Consider the following 23,904-nt stretch of genomic DNA (forward strand, 5'->3'; position numbering starts at 1 on the left):
CTGGTATGAGTAAAAGTTTTTATGTCAGCTTGGTGGTTGAGTGATTATAGTACTGCTGTACTCGCCTTGTAATTTAGAAGGTAGCTGGTTTGATTCTATGTTACTTTGTTTGTATTACCTGTCACTAGTTTGGTATTACTAATTTAATTAATCTTTGTCACAGGTGTACGAGGCTGCTGGGCTGGCCAATGCTGACAGTTTTATCCGACAGTTCCCTGATGGCTACAGTACCATTCTGGGGGAGAGAGGAGTTACCGTGTCTGGGGGCCAGAAACTGAGGATAGCTATCGCCCGCGCTCTACTGAAAATCCCATCCATCCTCATACTAGACGAGGCTACCAGGTCAGTTGCAAGGGAATGACTTGATCGTAAAACATGTTAAAATGTAACATGTAAAAATGTAACATGTGGAAATATAAGAAGTTAAAATGTAACATGTTAAAATGTAACGTGTTAAAATGTAACATTTTAAAATGTAACATGCTTTAATGTAATGTGTTAAAATGTAACATATTAAAATGTAACATGTAAAAATGTAACATGTAAAAATGTAACATGTAAAATTGTAACCTTTTAAAATGTAACATGCTTAAAGGTAACTTGTTAAAATGTAACATATTAAAAACGTTATGAGTACTGGTATGAGTAAAAGTTTTTATGTCAGCTTGGTGGTTGAGTGATTATAGTACTGCTGTAATCAGAAGGTAGCTGGTTTGATTCTATGTTACTTTGTATTACCCGTCACTAGTTTGGTATTACTAATTTAATTAATCTTTGTCACAGGTGTACGAGGCTGCTGGGCTGGCCAATGCTGACAGTTTTATCCGACAGTTCCCTGATGGCTACAGTACCATTCTGGGGGAGAGAGGAGTTACCGTGTCTGGGGGCCAGAAACAGAGGATAGCTATCGCCCGCGCTCTACTGAAAATCCCATCCATCCTCATACTAGACGAGGCTACCAGGTCAGTTGCAAGGGAAAGACTTGATCATAAAAAATGTTAAAATGTAACATGTAAATATGTAAAATGTAAAAATGTAGACGACGACGACGACGACGACGACGACGACGACGACGACGACGACGACGACGACGACGACGACGACGACGACGACGACGACGACGACGACGACGACGACGACGACGACGACGACGACGACGACGACGACGACGACGACGACGACGACGACGACGACGACGACGACGACGACGACGACGACGACGACGACGACGACGACGACGACGACGACGACGACGACGACGACGACGACGACGACGACGACGACGACGACGACGACGACGACGACGACGACGACGACGACGACGACGACGACGACGACGACGACGACGACGACGACGACGACGACGACGACGACGACGACGACGACGACGACGACGACGACGGTTTTTATGTCAGCTTGGTGGTTGAGTGATTATAGTACTGCTGTACTCGCCTTGTAATCAGAAGGTAGCTGGTTTGACTCTATGTTACTTTGTTTGTATTACCTGTCACTAGTTTGGTATTACTAATTTAATTAATCTTTGTCACAGGTGTACGTGGCTGCTGGGCTGGCCAATGCTGACAGTTTTATCCGACAGTTCCCTGATGGCTACAGTACCATTCTGGGGGAGAGAGGAGTTACCGTGTCTGGGGGCCAGAAACAGAGCATAGCTATCGCCGCTACAGGCACTCTTAGCGCTCTACTGAAAATCCCATCCATCCTCATACTAGACGAGGCTACCAGGTCAGTTGCAAGGGAATGACTTGATCGTAAAACATGTTAAAATGTAACATAACATGCTTAAAGGTAACTTGTTAAAATGTAACACATTAAAAACGTTATGAGTACTGGTATGAGTAAAAGTTTTTATGTCAGCTTGGTGGTTGAGTGATTATAGTACTGCTGTACTCGCCTTGTAATTTAGAAGGTAGCTGGTTTGATTCTATGTTACTTTGTTTGTATTACCTGTCACTAGTTTGGTATTACTAATTTAATTAATCTTTGTCACAGGTGTACGAGGCTGCTGGGCTGGCCAATGCTGACAGTTTTATCCGACAGTTCCCTGATGGCTACAGTACCATTCTGGGGGAGAGAGGAGTTACCGTGTCTGGGGGCCAGAAACTGAGGATAGCTATCGCCCGCGCTCTACTGAAAATCCCATCCATCCTCATACTAGACGAGGCTACCAGGTCAGTTGCAAGGGAATGACTTGATCGTAAAACATGTTAAAATGTAACATGTAAAAATGTAACATGTGGAAATATAAGAAGTTAAAATGTAACATGTTAAAATGTAACGTGTTAAAATGTAACATTTTAAAATGTAACATGCTTAAATGTAACGTGTTAAAATGTAACATATTAAAATGTAACATGTAAAAATGTAACATGTAAAAATGTAACATGTAAAATTGTAACCTTTTAAAATGTAACATGCTTAAAGGTAACTTGTTAAAATGTAACATATTAAAAACGTTATGAGTACTGGTATGAGTAAAAGTTTTTATGTCAGCTTGGTGGTTGAGTGATTATAGTACTGCTGTAATCAGAAGGTAGCTGGTTTGATTCTATGTTACTTTGTATTACCCGTCACTAGTTTGGTATTACTAATTTAATTAATCTTTGTCACAGGTGTACGAGGCTGCTGGGCTGGCCAATGCTGACAGTTTTATCCGACAGTTCCCTGATGGCTACAGTACCATTCTGGGGGAGAGAGGAGTTACCGTGTCTGGGGGCCAGAAACAGAGGATAGCTATCGCCCGCGCTCTACTGAAAATCCCATCCATCCTCATACTAGACGAGGCTACCAGGTCAGTTGCAAGGGAAAGACTTGATCATAAAAAATGTTAAAATGTAACATGTAAATATGTAAAATGTAAAAATGTAGACGACGACGACGACGACGACGACGACGACGACGACGACGACGACGACGACGACGACGACGACGACGACGACGACGACGACGACGACGACGACGACGACGACGACGACGACGACGACGACGACGACGACGACGACGACGACGACGACGACGACGACGACGACGACGACGACGACGACGACGACGACGACGACGACGACGACGACGACGACGACGACGACGACGACGACGACGACGACGACGACGACGACGACGACGACGACGACGACGACGACGACGACGACGACGACGACGACGACGACGACGACGACGACGACGACGACGACGACGACGACGACGACGACGACGACGACGACGACGACGACGACGACGACGACGACGACGACGACGACGACGACGACGACGACGACGACGACGACGACGACGACGACGACGACGACGACGACGACGACGACGACGACGACGACGACGACGACGACGACGACGACGACGACGACGACGACGACGACGACGACGACGACGACGACGACGACGACGACGACGACGACGACGACGACGACGACGACGACGACGACGACGACGACGACGACGACGACGACGACGACGACGACGACGACGACGACGACGACGACGACGACGACGACGACGACGACGACGACGACGACGACGACGACGACGACGACGACGACGACGACGACGACGACGACGACGCCGACGCCGACGACGACGACGACGACGACGACGGTTTTTATGTCAGCTTGGTGGTTGAGTGATTATAGTACTGCTGTACTCGCCTTGTAATCAGAAGGTAGCTGGTTTGACTCTATGTTACTTTGTTTGTATTACCTGTCACTAGTTTGGTATTACTAATTTAATTAATCTTTGTCACAGGTGTACGTGGCTGCTGGGCTGGCCAATGCTGACAGTTTTATCCGACAGTTCCCTGATGGCTACAGTACCATTCTGGGGGAGAGAGGAGTTACCGTGTCTGGGGGCCAGAAACAGAGCATAGCTATCGCCGCTACAAGCACTCTTAGCGCTCTACTGAAAATCCCATCCATCCTCATACTAGACGAGGCTACCAGGTCAGTTGCAAGGGAATGACTTGATCGTAAAACATGTTAAAATGTAACATAACATGCTTAAAGGTAACTTGTTAAAATGTAACACATTAAAAACGTTATGAGTACTGGTATGAGTAAAAGTTTTTATGTCAGCTTGGTGGTTGAGTGATTATAGTACTGCTGTACTCGCCTTGTAATTTAGAAGGTAGCTGGTTTGATTCTATGTTACTTTGTTTGTATTACCTGTCACTAGTTTGGTATTACTAATTTAATTAATCTTTGTCACAGGTGTACGAGGCTGCTGGGCTGGCCAATGCTGACAGTTTTATCCGACAGTTCCCTGATGGCTACAGTACCATTCTGGGGGAGAGAGGAGTTACCGTGTCTGGGGGCCAGAAACTGAGGATAGCTATCGCCCGCGCTCTACTGAAAATCCCATCCATCCTCATACTAGACGAGGCTACCAGGTCAGTTGCAAGGGAATGACTTGATCGTAAAACATGTTAAAATGTAACATGTAAAAATGTAACATGTGGAAATATGAGAAGTTAAAATGTAACATGTTAAAATGTAACGTGTTAAAATGTAACATTTTAAAATGTAACATGCTTAAATGTAACGTGTTAAAATGTAACATATTAAAATGTAACATGTAAAAATGTAACATGTAAAAATGTAACATGTAAAATTGTAACCTTTTAAAATGTAACATGCTTAAAGGTAACTTGTTAAAATGTAACATATTAAAAATGTTATGAGTACTGGTATGAGTAAAAGTTTTTATGTCAGCTTGGTGGTTGAGTGATTATAGTACTGCTGTAATCAGAAGGTAGCTGGTTTGATTCTATGTTACTTTGTATTACCCGTCACTAGTTTGGTATTACTAATTTAATTAATCTTTGTCACAGGTGTACGAGGCTGCTGGGCTGGCCAATGCTGACAGTTTTATCCGACAGTTCCCTGATGGCTACAGTACCATTCTGGGGGAGAGAGGAGTTACCGTGTCTGGGGGCCAGAAACAGAGGATAGCTATCGCCCGCGCTCTACTGAAAATCCCATCCATCCTCATACTAGACGAGGCTACCAGGTCAGTTGCAAGGGAAAGACTTGATCATAAAAAATGTTAAAATGTAACATGTAAATATGTAAAATGTAAAAATGTAGACGACGACGACGACGACGACGACGACGACGACGACGACGACGACGACGACGACGACGACGACGACGACGACGACGACGACGACGACGACGACGACGACGACGACGACGACGACGACGACGACGACGACGACGACGACGACGACGACGACGACGACGACGACGACGACGACGACGACGACGACGACGACGACGACGACGACGACGACGACGACGACGACGACGACGACGACGACGACGACGACGACGACGACGACGACGACGACGACGACGACGACGACGACGACGACGACGACGACGACGACGACGACGACGACGACGACGACGACGACGACGACGACGACGGTTTTTATGTCAGCTTGGTGGTTGAGTGATTATAGTACATCAGAAGGTAGCTGGTTTAACTCTATGTTACTTTGTTTGTATTACCTGTCACTAGTTTGGTATTACTAATTTAATTAATCTTTGTCACAGGTGTACGTGGCTGCTGGGCTGGCCAATGCTGACAGTTTTATCCGACAGTTCCCTGATGGCTACAGTACCATTCTGGGGGAGAGAGGAGTTACCGTGTCTGGGGGCCAGAAACAGAGCATAGCTATCGCCGCTACAAGCACTCTTAGCGCTCTACTGAAAATCCCATCCATCCTCATACTAGACGAGGCTACCAGGTCAGTTGCAAGGGAATGACTTGATCGTAAAACATGTTAAAATGTAACATAACATGCTTAAAGGTAACTTGTTAAAATGTAACACATTAAAAACGTTATGAGTACTGGTATGAGTAAAAGTTTTTATGTCAGCTTGGTGGTTGAGTGATTATAGTACTGCTGTACTCGCCTTGTAATTTAGAAGGTAGCTGGTTTGATTCTATGTTACTTTGTTTGTATTACCTGTCACTAGTTTGGTATTACTAATTTAATTAATCTTTGTCACAGGTGTACGAGGCTGCTGGGCTGGCCAATGCTGACAGTTTTATCCGACAGTTCCCTGATGGCTACAGTACCATTCTGGGGGAGAGAGGAGTTACCGTGTCTGGGGGCCAGAAACTGAGGATAGCTATCGCCCGCGCTCTACTGAAAATCCCATCCATCCTCATACTAGACGAGGCTACCAGGTCAGTTGCAAGGGAATGACTTGATCGTAAAACATGTTAAAATGTAACATGTAAAAATGTAACATGTGGAAATATAAGAAGTTAAAATGTAACATGTTAAAATGTAACGTGTTAAAATGTAACATTTTAAAATGTAACATGCTTTAATGTAATGTGTTAAAATGTAACATATTAAAATGTAACATGTAAAAATGTAACATGTAAAAATGTAACATGTAAAATTGTAACCTTTTAAAATGTAACATGCTTAAAGGTAACTTGTTAAAATGTAACATATTAAAAACGTTATGAGTACTGGTATGAGTAAAAGTTTTTATGTCAGCTTGGTGGTTGAGTGATTATAGTACTGCTGTAATCAGAAGGTAGCTGGTTTGATTCTATGTTACTTTGTATTACCCGTCACTAGTTTGGTATTACTAATTTAATTAATCTTTGTCACAGGTGTACGAGGCTGCTGGGCTGGCCAATGCTGACAGTTTTATCCGACAGTTCCCTGATGGCTACAGTACCATTCTGGGGGAGAGAGGAGTTACCGTGTCTGGGGGCCAGAAACAGAGGATAGCTATCGCCCGCGCTCTACTGAAAATCCCATCCATCCTCATACTAGACGAGGCTACCAGGTCAGTTGCAAGGGAAAGACTTGATCATAAAAAATGTTAAAATGTAACATGTAAATATGTAAAATGTAAAAATGTAGACGACGACGACGACGACGACGACGACGACGACGACGACGACGACGACGACGACGACGACGACGACGACGACGACGACGACGACGACGACGACGACGACGACGACGACGACGACGACGACGACGACGACGACGACGACGACGACGACGACGACGACGACGACGACGACGACGACGACGACGACGACGACGACGACGACGACGACGACGACGACGACGACGACGACGACGACGACGACGACGACGACGACGACGACGACGACGACGACGACGACGACGACGACGACGACGACGACGACGACGACGACGACGACGACGACGACGACGACGACGACGACGACGACGACGACGACGACGACGACGACGACGACGACGACGACGACGGTTTTTATGTCAGCTTGGTGGTTGAGTGATTATAGTACTGCTGTACTCGCCTTGTAATCAGAAGGTAGCTGGTTTGACTCTATGTTACTTTGTTTGTATTACCTGTCACTAGTTTGGTATTACTAATTTAATTAATCTTTGTCACAGGTGTACGTGGCTGCTGGGCTGGCCAATGCTGACAGTTTTATCCGACAGTTCCCTGATGGCTACAGTACCATTCTGGGGGAGAGAGGAGTTACCGTGTCTGGGGGCCAGAAACAGAGCATAGCTATCGCCGCTACAGGCACTCTTAGCGCTCTACTGAAAATCCCATCCATCCTCATACTAGACGAGGCTACCAGGTCAGTTGCAAGGGAATGACTTGATCGTAAAACATGTTAAAATGTAACATAACATGCTTAAAGGTAACTTGTTAAAATGTAACACATTAAAAACGCTATGAGTACTGGTATGAGTAAAAGTTTTTATGTCAGCTTGGTGGTTGAGTGATTATAGTACTGCTGTACTCGCCTTGTAATTTAGAAGGTAGCTGGTTTGATTCTATGTTACTTTGTTTGTATTACCTGTCACTAGTTTGGTATTACTAATTTAATTAATCTTTGTCACAGGTGTACGAGGCTGCTGGGCTGGCCAATGCTGACAGTTTTATCCGACAGTTCCCTGATGGCTACAGTACCATTCTGGGGGAGAGAGGAGTTACCGTGTCTGGGGGCCAGAAACTGAGGATAGCTATCGCCCGCGCTCTACTGAAAATCCCATCCATCCTCATACTAGACGAGGCTACCAGGTCAGTTGCAAGGGAATGACTTGATCGTAAAACATGTTAAAATGTAACATGTAAAAATGTAACATGTGGAAATATAAGAAGTTAAAATGTAACATGTTAAAATGTAACGTGTTAAAATGTAACATTTTAAAATGTAACATGCTTAAATGTAACGTGTTAAAATGTAACATATTAAAATGTAACATGTAAAAATGTAACATGTAAAAATGTAACATGTAAAATTGTAACCTTTTAAAATGTAACATGCTTAAAGGTAACTTGTTAAAATGTAACATATTAAAAACGTTATGAGTACTGGTATGAGTAAAAGTTTTTATGTCAGCTTGGTGGTTGAGTGATTATAGTACTGCTGTAATCAGAAGGTAGCTGGTTTGATTCTATGTTACTTTGTATTACCCGTCACTAGTTTGGTATTACTAATTTAATTAATCTTTGTCACAGGTGTACGAGGCTGCTGGGCTGGCCAATGCTGACAGTTTTATCCGACAGTTCCCTGATGGCTACAGTACCATTCTGGGGGAGAGAGGAGTTACCGGGGAGAGAGGAGTTACCGTGTCTGGGGGCCAGAAACAGAGGATAGCTATCGCCCGCGCTCTACTGAAAATCCCATCCATCCTCATACTAGACGAGGCTACCAGGTCAGTTGCAAGGGAAAGACTTGATCATAAAAAATGTTAAAATGTAACATGTAAATATGTAAAATGTAAAAATGTAGACGACGACGACGACGACGACGACGACGACGACGACGACGACGACGACGACGACGACGACGACGACGACGACGACGACGACGACGACGACGACGACGACGACGACGACGACGACGACGACGACGACGACGACGACGACGACGACGACGACGACGACGACGACGACGACGACGACGACGACGACGACGACGACGACGACGACGACGACGACGACGACGACGACGACGACGACGACGACGACGACGACGACGACGACGACGACGACGACGACGACGACGACGACGACGACGACGACGACGACGACGACGACGACGACGACGACGACGACGACGACGACGACGACGACGACGACGACGACGACGACGACGACGACGACGACGACGACGACGACGACGACGACGACGACGACGACGACGACGACGACGACGACGACGACGACGACGACGACGACGACGACGACGACGACGACGACGACGACGACGACGACGACGACGACGACGACGACGACGACGACGACGACGACGACGACGACGACGACGACGACGACGACGACGACGACGACGACGACGACGACGACGACGACGACGACGACGACGACGACGACGACGACGACGACGACGACGACGACGACGACGACGACGACGACGACGACGACGACGACGACGACGACGACGACGACGACGACGACGACGACGACGCCGACGCCGACGACGACGACGACGACGACGACGGTTTTTATGTCAGCTTGGTGGTTGAGTGATTATAGTACTGCTGTACTCGCCTTGTAATCAGAAGGTAGCTGGTTTGACTCTATGTTACTTTGTTTGTATTACCTGTCACTAGTTTGGTATTACTAATTTAATTAATCTTTGTCACAGGTGTACGTGGCTGCTGGGCTGGCCAATGCTGACAGTTTTATCCGACAGTTCCCTGATGGCTACAGTACCATTCTGGGGGAGAGAGGAGTTACCGTGTCTGGGGGCCAGAAACAGAGCATAGCTATCGCCGCTACAAGCACTCTTAGCGCTCTACTGAAAATCCCATCCATCCTCATACTAGACGAGGCTACCAGGTCAGTTGCAAGGGAATGACTTGATCGTAAAACATGTTAAAATGTAACATAACATGCTTAAAGGTAACTTGTTAAAATGTAACACATTAAAAACGTTATGAGTACTGGTATGAGTAAAAGTTTTTATGTCAGCTTGGTGGTTGAGTGATTATAGTACTGCTGTACTCGCCTTGTAATTTAGAAGGTAGCTGGTTTGATTCTATGTTACTTTGTTTGTATTACCTGTCACTAGTTTGGTATTACTAATTTAATTAATCTTTGTCACAGGTGTACGAGGCTGCTGGGCTGGCCAATGCTGACAGTTTTATCCGACAGTTCCCTGATGGCTACAGTACCATTCTGGGGGAGAGAGGAGTTACCGTGTCTGGGGGCCAGAAACTGAGGATAGCTATCGCCCGCGCTCTACTGAAAATCCCATCCATCCTCATACTAGACGAGGCTACCAGGTCAGTTGCAAGGGAATGACTTGATCGTAAAACATGTTAAAATGTAACATGTAAAAATGTAACATGTGGAAATATGAGAAGTTAAAATGTAACATGTTAAAATGTAACGTGTTAAAATGTAACATTTTAAAATGTAACATGCTTAAATGTAACGTGTTAAAATGTAACATATTAAAATGTAACATGTAAAAATGTAACATGTAAAAATGTAACATGTAAAATTGTAACCTTTTAAAATGTAACATGCTTAAAGGTAACTTGTTAAAATGTAACATATTAAAAATGTTATGAGTACTGGTATGAGTAAAAGTTTTTATGTCAGCTTGGTGGTTGAGTGATTATAGTACTGCTGTAATCAGAAGGTAGCTGGTTTGATTCTATGTTACTTTGTATTACCCGTCACTAGTTTGGTATTACTAATTTAATTAATCTTTGTCACAGGTGTACGAGGCTGCTGGGCTGGCCAATGCTGACAGTTTTATCCGACAGTTCCCTGATGGCTACAGTACCATTCTGGGGGAGAGAGGAGTTACCGTGTCTGGGGGCCAGAAACAGAGGATAGCTATCGCCCGCGCTCTACTGAAAATCCCATCCATCCTCATACTAGTACTAGACGAGGCTACCAGGTCAGTTGCAAGGGAAAGACTTGATCATAAAAAATGTTAAAATGTAACATGTAAATATGTAAAATGTAAAAATGTAGACGACGACGACGACGACGACGACGACGACGACGACGACGACGACGACGACGACGACGACGACGACGACGACGACGACGACGACGACGACGACGACGACGACGACGACGACGACGACGACGACGACGACGACGACGACGACGACGACGACGACGACGACGACGACGACGACGACGACGACGACGACGACGACGACGACGACGACGACGACGACGACGACGACGACGACGACGACGACGACGACGACGACGACGACGACGACGACGACGACGACGACGACGACGACGACGACGACGACGACGACGACGACGACGACGACGACGACGACGACGACGACGACGACGACGACGACGACGACGACGACGACGACGACGACGACGACGACGACGACGACGACGACGACGACGACGACGACGACGACGACGACGACGACGACGACGACGACGACGACGACGACGACGACGACGCCGACGCCGACGACGACGACGACGACGACGACGGTTTTTATGTCAGCTTGGTGGTTGAGTGATTATAGTACTGCTGTACTCGCCTTGTAATCAGAAGGTAGCTGGTTTGACTCTATGTTACTTTGTTTGTATTACCTGTCACTAGTTTGGTATTACTAATTTAATTAATCTTTGTCACAGGTGTACGTGGCTGCTGGGCTGGCCAATGCTGACAGTTTTATCCGACAGTTCCCTGATGGCTACAGTACCATTCTGGGGGAGAGAGGAGTTACCGTGTCTGGGGGCCAGAAACAGAGCATAGCTATCGCCGCTACAAGCACTCTTAGCGCTCTACTGAAAATCCCATCCATCCTCATACTAGACGAGGCTACCAGGTCAGTTGCAAGGGAATGACTTGATCGTAAAACATGTTAAAATGTAACATAACATGCTTAAAGGTAACTTGTTAAAATGTAACACATTAAAAACGTTATGAGTACTGGTATGAGTAAAAGTTTTTATGTCAGCTTGGTGGTTGAGTGATTATAGTACTGCTGTACTCGCCTTGTAATTTAGAAGGTAGCTGGTTTGATTCTATGTTACTTTGTTTGTATTACCTGAATTTAGAAGGTAGCTGGTTTGATTCTATGTTACTTTGTTTGTATTACCTGTCACTAGTTTGGTATTACTAATTTAATTAATCTTTGTCACAGGTGTACGAGGCTGCTGGGCTGGCCAATGCTGACAGTTTTATCCGACAGTTCCCTGATGGCTACAGTACCATTCTGGGGGAGAGAGGAGTTACCGTGTCTGGGGGCCAGAAACTGAGGATAGCTATCGCCCGCGCTCTACTGAAAATCCCATCCATCCTCATACTAGACGAGGCTACCAGGTCAGTTGCAAGGGAATGACTTGATCGTAAAACATGTTAAAATGTAACATGTAAAAATGTAACATGTGGAAATATGAGAAGTTAAAATGTAACATGTTAAAATGTAACGTGTTAAAATGTAACATTTTAAAATGTAACATGCTTAAATGTAACGTGTTAAAATGTAACATATTAAAATGTAACATGTAAAAATGTAACATGTAAAAATGTAACATGTAAAATTGTAACCTTTTAAAATGTAACATGCTTAAAGGTAACTTGTTAAAATGTAACATATTAAAAATGTTATGAGTACTGGTATGAGTAAAAGTTTTTATGTCAGCTTGGTGGTTGAGTGATTATAGTACTGCTGTAATCAGAAGGTAGCTGGTTTGATTCTATGTTACTTTGTTTTGGTATTACTAATTTAATTAATCTTTGTCACAGGTGTACGAGGCTGCTGGGCTGGCCAATGCTGACAGTTTTATCCGACAGTTCCCTGATGGCTACAGTACCATTCTGGGGGAGAGAGGAGTTACCGTGTCTGGGGGCCAGAAACAGAGGATAGCTATCGCCCGCGCTCTACTGAAAATCCCATCCATCCTCATACTAGACGAGGCTACCAGGTCAGTTGCAAGGGAAAGACTTGATCATAAAAAATGTTAAAATGTAACATGTAAATATGTAAAATGTAAAAATGTAGACGACGACGACGACGACGACGACGACGACGACGACGACGACGACGACGACGACGACGACGACGACGACGACGACGACGACGACGACGACGACGACGACGACGACGACGACGACGACGACGACGACGACGACGACGACGACGACGACGACGACGACGACGACGACGACGACGACGACGACGACGACGACGACGACGACGACGACGACGACGACGACGACGACGACGACGACGACGACGACGACGACGACGACGACGACGACGACGACGACGACGACGACGACGACGACGACGACGACGACGACGACGACGACGACGACGACGACGACGACGACGACGACGACGACGACGACGACGACGACGACGACGACGACGACGACGACGACGACGACGACGACGACGACGACGACGACGACGACGACGACGACGACGACGACGACGACGACGACGACGACGACGACGACGACGACGACGACGACGACGACGACGACGACGACGACGACGACGACGACGACGACGACGACGACGACGACGACGCCGACGCCGACGACGACGACGACGACGACGACGGTTTTTATGTCAGCTTGGTGGTTGAGTGATTATAGTACTGCTGTACTCGCCTTGTAATCAGAAGGTAGCTGGTTTGACTCTATGTTACTTTGTTTGTATTACCTGTCACTAGTTTGGTATTACTAATTTAATTAATCTTTGTCACAGGTGTACGTGGCTGCTGGGCTGGCCAATGCTGACAGTTTTATCCGACAGTTCCCTGATGGCTACAGTACCATTCTGGGGGAGAGAGGAGTTACCGTGTCTGGGGGCCAGAAACAGAGCATAGCTATCGCCGCTACAAGCACTCTTAGCGCTCTACTGAAAATCCCATCCATCCTCATACTAGACGAGGCTACCAGGTCAGTTGCAAGGGAATGACTTGATCGTAAAACATGTTAAAATGTAACATAACATGCTTAAAGGTAACTTGTTAAAATGTAACACATTAAAAACGTTATGAGTACTGGTATGAGTAAAAGTTTTTATGTCAGCTTGGTGGTTGAGTGATTATAGTACTGCTGTACTCGCCTTGTAATTTAGAAGGTAGCTGGTTTGATTCTATGTTACTTTGTTTGTATTACCTGTCACTAGTTTGGTATTACTAATTTAATTAATCTTTGTCACAGGTGTACGAGGCTGCTGGGCTGGCCAATGCTGACAGTTTTATCCGACAGTTCCCTGATGGCTACAGTACCATTCTGGGGGAGAGAGGAGTTACCGTGTCTGGGGGCCAGAAACTGAGGATAGCTATCGCCCGCGCTCTACTGAAAATCCCATCCATCCTCATACTAGACGAGGCTACCAGGTCAGTTGCAAGGGAATGACTTGATCGTAAAACATGTTAAAATGTAACATGTAAAAATGTAACATGTGGAAATATAAGAAGTTAAAATGTAACATGTTAAAATGTAACGTGTTAAAATGTAACATTTTAAAATGTAACATGCTTAAATGTAACGTGTTAAAATGTAACATATTAAAATGTAACATGTAAAAATGTAACATGTAAAAATGTAACATGTAAAATTGTAACCTTTTAAAATGTAACATGCTTAAAGGTAACTTGTTAAAATGTAACATATTAAAAATGTTATGAGTACTGGTATGAGTGAAAGTTTTTATGTCAGCTTGGTGGTTGAGTGATTATAGTACTGCTGTAATCAGAAGGTAGCTGGTTTGATTCTATGTTACTTTGTATTACCCGTCACTAGTTTGGTATTACTAATTTAATTAATCTTTGTCACAGGTGTACGAGGCTGCTGGGCTGGCCAATGCTGACAGTTTTATCCGACAGTTCCCTGATGGCTACAGTACCATTCTGGGGGAGAGAGGAGTTACCGTGTCTGGGGGCCAGAAACAGAGCATAGCTATCGCCGCTACAAGCACTCTTAGCGCTCTACTGAAAATCCCATCCATCCTCATACTAGACGAGGCTACCAGGTCAGTTGCAAGGGAATGACTTGATCGTAAAACATGTTAAAATGTAACATAACATGCTTAAAGGTAACTTGTTAAAATGTAACACATTAAAAACGTTATGAGTACTGGTATGAGTAAAAGTTTTTATGTCAGCTTGGTGGTTGAGTGATTATAGTACTGCTAGTACTGCTGTACTCGCCTTGTAATTTAGAAGGTAGCTGGTTTGATTCTATGTTACTTTGTTTGTATTACCTGTCACTAGTTTGGTATTACTAATTTAATTAATCTTTGTCACAGGTGTACGAGGCTGCTGGGCTGGCCAATGCTGACAGTTTTATCCGACAGTTCCCTGATGGCTACAGTACCATTCTGGGGGAGAGAGGAGTTACCGTGTCTGGGGGCCAGAAACTGAGGATAGCTATCGCCCGCGCTCTACTGAAAATCCCATCCATCCTCATACTAGACGAGGCTACCAGGTCAGTTGCAAGGGAATGACTTGATCGTAAAACATGTTAAAATGTAACATGTAAAAATGTAACATGTGGAAATATAAGAAGTTAAAATGTAACATGTTAAAATGTAACGTGTTAAAATGTAACATTTTAAAATGTAACATGCTTAAATGTAACGTGTTAAAATGTAACATATTAAAATGTAACATGTAAAAATGTAACATGTAAAATTGTAACCTTTTAAAATGTAACATGCTTAAAGGTAACTTGTTAAAATGTAACATATTAAAAACGTTATGAGTACTGGTATGAGTAAAAGTTTTTATGTCAGCTTGGTGGTTGAGTGATTATAGTACTGCTGTAATCAGAAGGTAGCTGGTTTGATTCTATGTTACTTTGTATTACCCGTCACTAGTTTGGTATTACTAATTTAATTAATCTTTGTCACAGGTGTACGAGGCTGCTGGGCTGGCCAATGCTGACAGTTTTATCCGACAGTTCCCTGATGGCTACAGTACCATTCTGGGGGAGAGAGGAGTTACCGTGTCTGGGGGCCAGAAACAGAGGATAGCTATCGCCCGCGCTCTACTGAAAATCCCATCCATCCTCATACTAGACGAGGCTACCAGGTCAGTTGCAAGGGAAAGACTTGATCATAAAAAATGTTAAAATGTAACATGTAAATATGTAAAATGTAAAAATGTAGACGACGACGACGACGACGACGACGACGACGACGACGACGACGACGACGACGACGACGACGACGACGACGACGACGACGACGACGACGACGACGACGACGACGACGACGACGACGACGACGACGACGACGACGACGACGACGACGACGACGACGACGACGACGACGACGACGACGACGACGACGACGACGACGACGACGACGACGACGACGACGACGACGACGACGACGACGACGACGACGACGACGACGACGACGACGACGACGACGACGACGACGACGACGACGACGACGGTTTTTATGTCAGCTTGGTGGTTGAGTGATTATAGTACTGCTGTACTCGCCTTGTAATCAGAAGGTAGCTGGTTTGACTCTATGTTACTTTGTTTGTATTACCTGTCACTAGTTTGGTATTACTAATTTAATTAATCTTTGTCACAGGTGTACGTGGCTGCTGGGCTGGCCAATGCTGACAGTTTTATCCGACAGTTCCCTGATGGCTACAGTACCATTCTGGGGGAGAGAGGAGTTACCGTGTCTGGGGGCCAGAAACAGAGCATAGCTATCGCCGCTACAAGCACTCTTAGCGCTCTACTGAAAATCCCATCCATCCTCATACTAGACGAGGCTACCAGGTCAGTTGCAAGGGAATGACTTGATCGTAAAACATGTTAAAATGTAACATAACATGCTTAAAGGTAACTTGTTAAAATGTAACACATTAAAAACGTTATGAGTACTGGTATGAGTAAAAGTTTTTATGTCAGCTTGGTGGTTGAGTGATTATAGTACTGCTGTACTCGCCTTGTAATTTAGAAGGTAGCTGGTTTGATTCTATGTTACTTTGTTTGTATTACCTGTCACTAGTTTGGTATTACTAATTTAATTAATCTTTGTCACAGGTGTACGAGGCTGCTGGGCTGGCCAATGCTGACAGTTTTATCCGACAGTTCCCTGATGGCTACAGTACCATTCTGGGGGAGAGAGGAGTTACCGTGTCTGGGGGCCAGAAACTGAGGATAGCTATCGCCCGCGCTCTACTGAAAATCCCATCCATCCTCATACTAGACGAGGCTACCAGGTCAGTTGCAAGGGAATGACTTGATCGTAAAACATGTTAAAATGTAACATGTAAAAATGTAACATGTGGAAATATAAGAAGTTAAAATGTAACATGTTAAAATGTAACGTGTTAAAATGTAACATTTTAAAATGTAACATGCTTAAATGTAACGTGTTAAAATGTAACATATTAAAATGTAACATGTAAAAATGTAACATGTAAAAATGTAACATGTAAAATTGTAACCTTTTAAAATGTAACATGCTTAAAGGTAACTTGTTAAAATGTAACATATTAAAAATGTTATGAGTACTGGTATGAGTAAAAGTTTTTATGTCAGCTTGGTGGTTGAGTGATTATAGTACTGCTGTAATCAGAAGGTAGCTGGTTTGATTCTATGTTACTTTGTATTACCCGTCACTAGTTTGGTATTACTAATTTAATTAATCTTTGTCACAGGTGTACGAGGCTGCTGGGCTGGCCAATGCTGACAGTTTTATCCGACAGTTCCCTGATGGCTACAGTACCATTCTGGGGGAGAGAGGAGTTACCGTGTCTGGGGGCCAGAAACAGAGGATAGCTATCGCCCGCGCTCTACTGAAAATCCCATCCATCCTCATACTAGACGAGGCTACCAGGTCAGTTGCAAGGGAAAGACTTGATCATAAAAAATGTTAAAATGTAACATGTAAATATGTAAAATGTAAAAATGTAGACGACGACGACGACGACGACGACGACGACGACGACGACGACGACGACGACGACGACGACGACGACGACGACGACGACGACGACGACGACGACGACGACGACGACGACGACGACGACGGTTTTTATGTCAGCTTGGTGGTTGAGTGATTATAGTACTGCTGTACTCGCCTTGTAATCAGAAGGTAGCTGGTTTGAAAAACCAGATAACACCTAAATAAATAGCCTACAAATTGTTCCAATAGTATCATCATTGGGTTGGGTTAGTGTTGTACAGTTTTCTATCAAAACTGATTGTCAAAAGCGCCAAATTATACCTAGTCGTGTCATTTCATGAGTAACTTAGCTTAGGCTATAGAAAAAAGCTAAACGTTTTGTTAATGATACCTTGTTTGTTTATAAACTATAGGCCTACCACTTTCAAAAGAACCTGCGCAGAACCATGGCTGTCTCGCGCATGTAGGGGTGAAGGGTGATGGTGGGGAAGGGCCTGGAGCAGTGGTGGGGATAAGTCGTTGGGGCGAGGTGTCTTTCCCCACCACTCTGACTCTCCTGCTGTCCTGCATGCTCGACTCATACAGGTGCGTGGTTTTTTCTATGTGGTAGGCCTATAAGCTAACATAACCTAAACGCCGCAATGGTCTGTAAAAGATTGGCGGGTGGTCCTCTTTTTAAAAAGACCATAGGCTAACAGATTAATAAGCAGGCCTATTTCTTAATCAATATATTTTATATAAATTTGAAGCTATTGTCAGTAGGCCTATTAATTTATAGAAACTGAAAATTTGATAGGATAGTATAATACATTAAAGTTTCTCTGCCGAACTTTACCCCATAACATTGCTGTTGCAGTGCAATGTAATTTTCAGAATCAGTCTTCTTCGCTTTGTATTTAGGCTAAGTAAAATTTATTTTCCTTGCTGCATATTAGGGAACATTATTACTATGTTTAATAGCCATGATAAGGTACAGTAGACTCCCTCTTATTTGGACACCTTTTAACCTGACATCGGTTAAACCAGACAACACTCGGTGGAAATTACATCTCTTAAGGCCTATTTTGCTTGGAGCGACTGTAGCGATAGTCGCACAGCGATTATCACTCAGCTACTATAGCTGACAAGGCGGCCGTTTTGCTTAGAGCGTTTGATTTTCGATCGCACAGCGATTTTTCATAGTTAGTTAAATATCAGCACTCACAATGGTGAAGTCATGAGTGTGAATTGTAATTCATTAAAGCGTCTCCTCGGTGAGGATTTAGGAGACGAGGCTCCACTCGACCCTAGTGGAAGTATCAATGGACGATCGATTGAAAATACATAGTGATACTTAGGATTAGGGACGGATACGTATCACTAGGACATAAATAGAAAACTGTAGTGATATCAATGAAAAAATATTATTTATATAAATAAAAAAAAATAGTGATATCAATAAGAGTACATGAATGTCGGAAAATAAAACCTGGAGTCTAAATAAAAATTGTAAAAAATATTCACAAAAACTGACACAGTATTAACGCCCACACTACGTAAATAACACATAACAACTTGGAACAGTCAAGCATTTTATATTTAATAAATTTGAATAGACGTAAATTATCTTAACAAATTTAAACAAGTCGCCTGTTTCTACTAAAATTTAATTTAGAAAATGAAATTAATGTGTAATGAAATATAACCAAAACAGTAGAATCGTAACAGCACATGAATAGAAAAATTAATGTGAACAATAAAGAAAATTATGGTTAATTTAACCCCTATTATGTGCCTACTGAGTGAATTGCACTGTTTTGAGGTTCTGCGCATCAGTCGCGGCGCGATTATCGCTCAGACTGGTCCCTGGGGCAGTGGTCCGCGACTGTAGCTAGCGACTCTTGCGATAGTCGCTCCAAGCAAAACAGGACAACGCAAACTCCGTCAGAGCAGTGCCCGGCTACTATCGCGGAGCGATTATCGCCACGCGTCTATCACTGCAATCGCTCCAAGCAAAATAGGCCTTTAACCGGGCAATTTTTATCAGCACATCGGTTTAACCGGACTAGGTCGGCAGGAAGTGGGAGGTAAGCGTTACTGAAACGACTGTTCTTGTGTTAAGGATATGAGAACAGTGATTATGCTCTACTACATTTTAGTCAAATACTGTATATACAGTATACATTTAAACGGTCAGTTTTAATGAGTTTGTGGGACGTCAGTTTAACGAGAAAACCCATTATCCGGACTGACCTCGGTCCCGAGAGTCTGGATAAGAGGGAGTCTATTGTAGGCTACTGTACATTTTACTATGTTATAGTGACACGAATAAAAAAATAAAAGCCAAAACTTCATGCAATAACCCCATAGTACCACATACAATATGTTTACTAGTGTGAACTACGCTGTAGGCTTCACATTGAATGTGTTGCCCATGTTTATTAAATTAACCTAAAACAGAGTTGTTTTGTTACAGAGTCATTGATTGAGGTGCTGGTGAACTGATTGAAGACTTAAAAATGTTTTGTCATTAGTGTGAGGTGTGATAGTACGGACTGTTGTGATAAATTACTACTGTTTATGATTTACTTTATATGTTTTAAAATAAATGTTCTACATAAACTATTAAAATTGAATGATCATTTACAATGCCACTATTTCCAGCTGTAATAATTTTTTTTATACTTCTTTTAATTATTTTTTACTTTGTTTCTAAACATAAGTTCTGATGTAGTCAATATTTGCATAATATGCACTTTCAAAAATATAAAATAGTAAACACAACAGCTTTTTATATACCATTGTTATTATTTATTGGCGTTTTTGTATTGCAATAAGAATAAGAATAAGAAAGTTTATTGCCATTGACCAAGTTGTACATCGTTAAGTTGCATGCGTAGTTGCAGATGCATTGGTCTGTTTAAATGTATAAAGGAACTAAAATAAAATCTGAAAATTCCAGACTAACATAAAGATTATTCAAACAAAGGAGGTTGAAGTATGTAAACAATTCCAAAAACTCTTAAGTTATTTTGAATTTGGTAAGTTTAATTTGATACCAAATATCGTTGACCTTATTTCCTATATTTTCTCTGGATGGTATTTCAATTTATTTTATAGTTGCAATGATTCTGCTCCACTCAAATTCCAGGGCATGGACTGCAATCAATATCTGCCAACATCAAATTCGAGAAAATCTAAAAATTTGTTAACTCACTTGTATATACCGTATAACATTTAAATACAACATGAAAAATAATAGGATTTCCTGGAATTTTTCTAAAATGTTTGAGATCATTCTCAACATTCCAGGCAATTTCCTTGAATATACTTGGATCATTCATAAAAAATATTCAAAGAAAATTTTTATATTGCCTAGAAATCTGAAGAACATTCTCAGAATATTCTGGAAAAGTACTCTGAAATATTCATGGTATCTGAACATATTAAGTTTAAATTATTAATTTTGTCAAATATCACAAAATAACTTGAAAAATACAAAAAACAATGTTTTTAGGGTAAAAAATGGGAAAACTCAATTTTTAGTCCATTCCCATAGTTAGTATTAAAGTACCGAATAGGTACTTAAAATGCAACGGATGATGGGGGTGACAGAGATGACTGACTCAAGTCGTCAATCGTCATGGAACGGAGGTAGCTAACAGCAGAACAGAACTGAAACTGAACTGAACTAGTAAGTTATGACTCCTGAGTCGACTCGTTGAAGACCAAATACAACTGAATTGATTCTTTCTGGCGCATGCGCAGTAGGCTAGTCCAATTCCTGCCCTGAAACGCTCGCGGCAGAGAGCAAGCAGAGGAGAGAGCAAAAGAGCAGATTCCGATTTCCGAATCCATTCCATTTCAAAATCCACACTCCACACACACAGTCCAGTTTTCAGTTTTCACTATCCAGTGCGATCCAGTGCAGTATTGTTGCCACCGAAGTATTATAACACAACTTGTGTTATATACTTCAATGGTTATTGCCAGCCACCTCGTTATTGCGATTTTACCCTAAAGGTGGTCTAAAATTACCCAAAATCTACTTTAAGTTACCCTAAATGTTAATATTTATGTTTAATGCCATATAACATTGTTGAAATAATATAAATCTTGCATAAGGTGGTTATTTTTATACTAAATAAGGTACATATCAATTGATATGTAAAATTATACCCAATTCTTGAAAACAACCAGAATAATCACAAAATGTTTATATTCAGCTCTATATTGTATGTACAAAAAAAAAACCAAGAATGTTTCTATATTTATTTTATCGATCCATTACTATTTTCCCCTTAGACAATACCATCACTTTATAATACAGTACGTGGTACATTAAAACTTTGATAACCATTATACCTTTAACATTAAGCTTTTGAGCTCAATCACACCATTAAAATAGCAAGAAATAATCTATCTATATTTATAAAATCCAATGTATGTTTGTTTGTTTGTCCTTTATGGGCTCCGAAACCGTTTGACAGATTGTAATGAAACTTTCAGGCATTATTCAAGGATGGTTTGTGTGATGTTTGGTGCTGATCCGTCAAAAGGGCTCCGCCCCAGTGGCTCTGGAGTTTCCCAAGTTAACCTTCAAATCAGATCAAATCTTTATTGCCAGAACATTTTACAATGCATAGCAGTGTCAACTAGTTATAATAAATATAACTATTAAAACAGTCCACAGATAATCAAAGACATTTTTAGTTATACTATATGTTAGCCATCGTCCCTCCCGTGTGTCCCACCGCTGATGTGTTGTGGCATTGGCATTTACTGACTTTGTTGTGGTTGTATAAACGTCATCTTTATTTGTAGGTTAAAGTTAATAAAGCTGTAAATGTAAAAATAAAAATAGGAACAATTAAAAAGAGTTGTGTTTGAATGTGAATATTCGACTGTAAACCGTAATATTAATTTCTATTTACAAAAACTAAGACAATGGTAAGACAACTAACTAATTGTTGTAATCTTTACTACGTATCTGCTTAGTGACATAAGTTAGGCATATTTAATACTTATTCAACTAGGAGGCTAAGTTTTAATAGGGTATAGTTTCTTAACTGGGCTATGCTAATATTGATTGAAACTATCGATTTGATGGTTAGTAAACCTTCATGCGATTTTTTCACTATCAGCAAGTTTGGCTGGTTAGGTTAGGTTATGATAGTTTAATTTTATAATAGATATAGCCTATTTAAAAATATCGATTACTAATCAATATTTTCAATTCTATAGTTTCAATCGATATTAGCATAGCCCAGTTAAGAAACTGTACCCCTTGTATTTCCCCTATTTCGGGGCTAAGACAGTCCAAACCTTATTATATGACAGTTTCACTATTTAAGTACCAATTTGTCTCTAGGGGATTCATCGCCTTGTCATCTCAATTTGCGAATAGGTCTACATAGTGTGTTACTTGATACTTGTGTCCTTAACCCTTGACCGACAATGTTGGATAGATTGCGTCAGAGGCATTTTAACATACTATTTAAGACTTACATATTTATAAAACTAATATTTACAAACTTCAGGTACAGTTTCTTAACTGGGCTATGCTAATATTGATTGAAACTATCAAATTGAAAATATTGATTAATAATCAATATTTTAAAATACCATATCAAATTATAAAATTAAACTATCATAACCTAACCTAAGCGGCGACCGGTTTCAATGCCTATGCCATCATTGTCAAACAAGACGTAGAATCTTGTTGTAATATTATTTTAGAAGTAATCTGGAAGGCTACACACAAAATTATACTACTCTTATGAAACATTTTTCAGGATCAAAACATTCCAATAGATATAAACACAAATAAATTACTCGACTGGTTGATAAGTAGACGAATCGTTAATGGTGAATGGCAGAAATCTATTCTACCTGTGAGAGAGAAGATCAACTCAGCCATCCAAGATATGCCTCAGCATCCGGAGATCGCCCAGTTGCTTTCAGGAGCTTGTGAGTATTTTTTGTCAAACATT

General features: G+C 42.4%; 1 protein-coding gene and 1 long non-coding RNA gene across 2 annotated transcripts in view; both read left to right on the forward strand.

Annotated features, from left to right (window-relative positions):
- LOC128986838 (uncharacterized) overlaps positions 1 to 20,527 on the forward strand; it is a 75,806-nt gene extending 55,279 nt beyond the window's left edge. Inside the window, exons 2-3 of the long non-coding RNA XR_008490160.1 lie at positions 18,346 to 18,517; positions 20,388 to 20,527. This is a non-coding gene — a long non-coding RNA (uncharacterized LOC128986838). The remainder of the gene's footprint in view (positions 1 to 18,345; positions 18,518 to 20,387) is intronic.
- Positions 20,528 to 22,704: 2,177 nt separating this feature from the next.
- The window catches only part of LOC128986615 (CDK5 regulatory subunit-associated protein 3-like), a 34,829-nt gene continuing 33,629 nt past the window's right edge, over positions 22,705 to 23,904 (forward strand). The window contains exons 1-2 of the mRNA XM_054407069.1: positions 22,705 to 22,861; positions 23,707 to 23,881. Of these exons, the coding sequence (XP_054263044.1) occupies positions 22,859 to 22,861; positions 23,707 to 23,881 (178 nt within the window). The 5' untranslated portion in view covers positions 22,705 to 22,858. The remainder of the gene's footprint in view (positions 22,862 to 23,706; positions 23,882 to 23,904) is intronic.

The sequence above is a fragment of the Macrosteles quadrilineatus genome, unplaced genomic scaffold (assembly GCF_028750875.1).
Source record: "Macrosteles quadrilineatus isolate MER2022 unplaced genomic scaffold, UCM_ALF_1.0 Scaffold_2__2_contigs__length_208266976, whole genome shotgun sequence".
NCBI lineage: Eukaryota > Metazoa > Arthropoda > Insecta > Hemiptera > Cicadellidae > Macrosteles > Macrosteles quadrilineatus.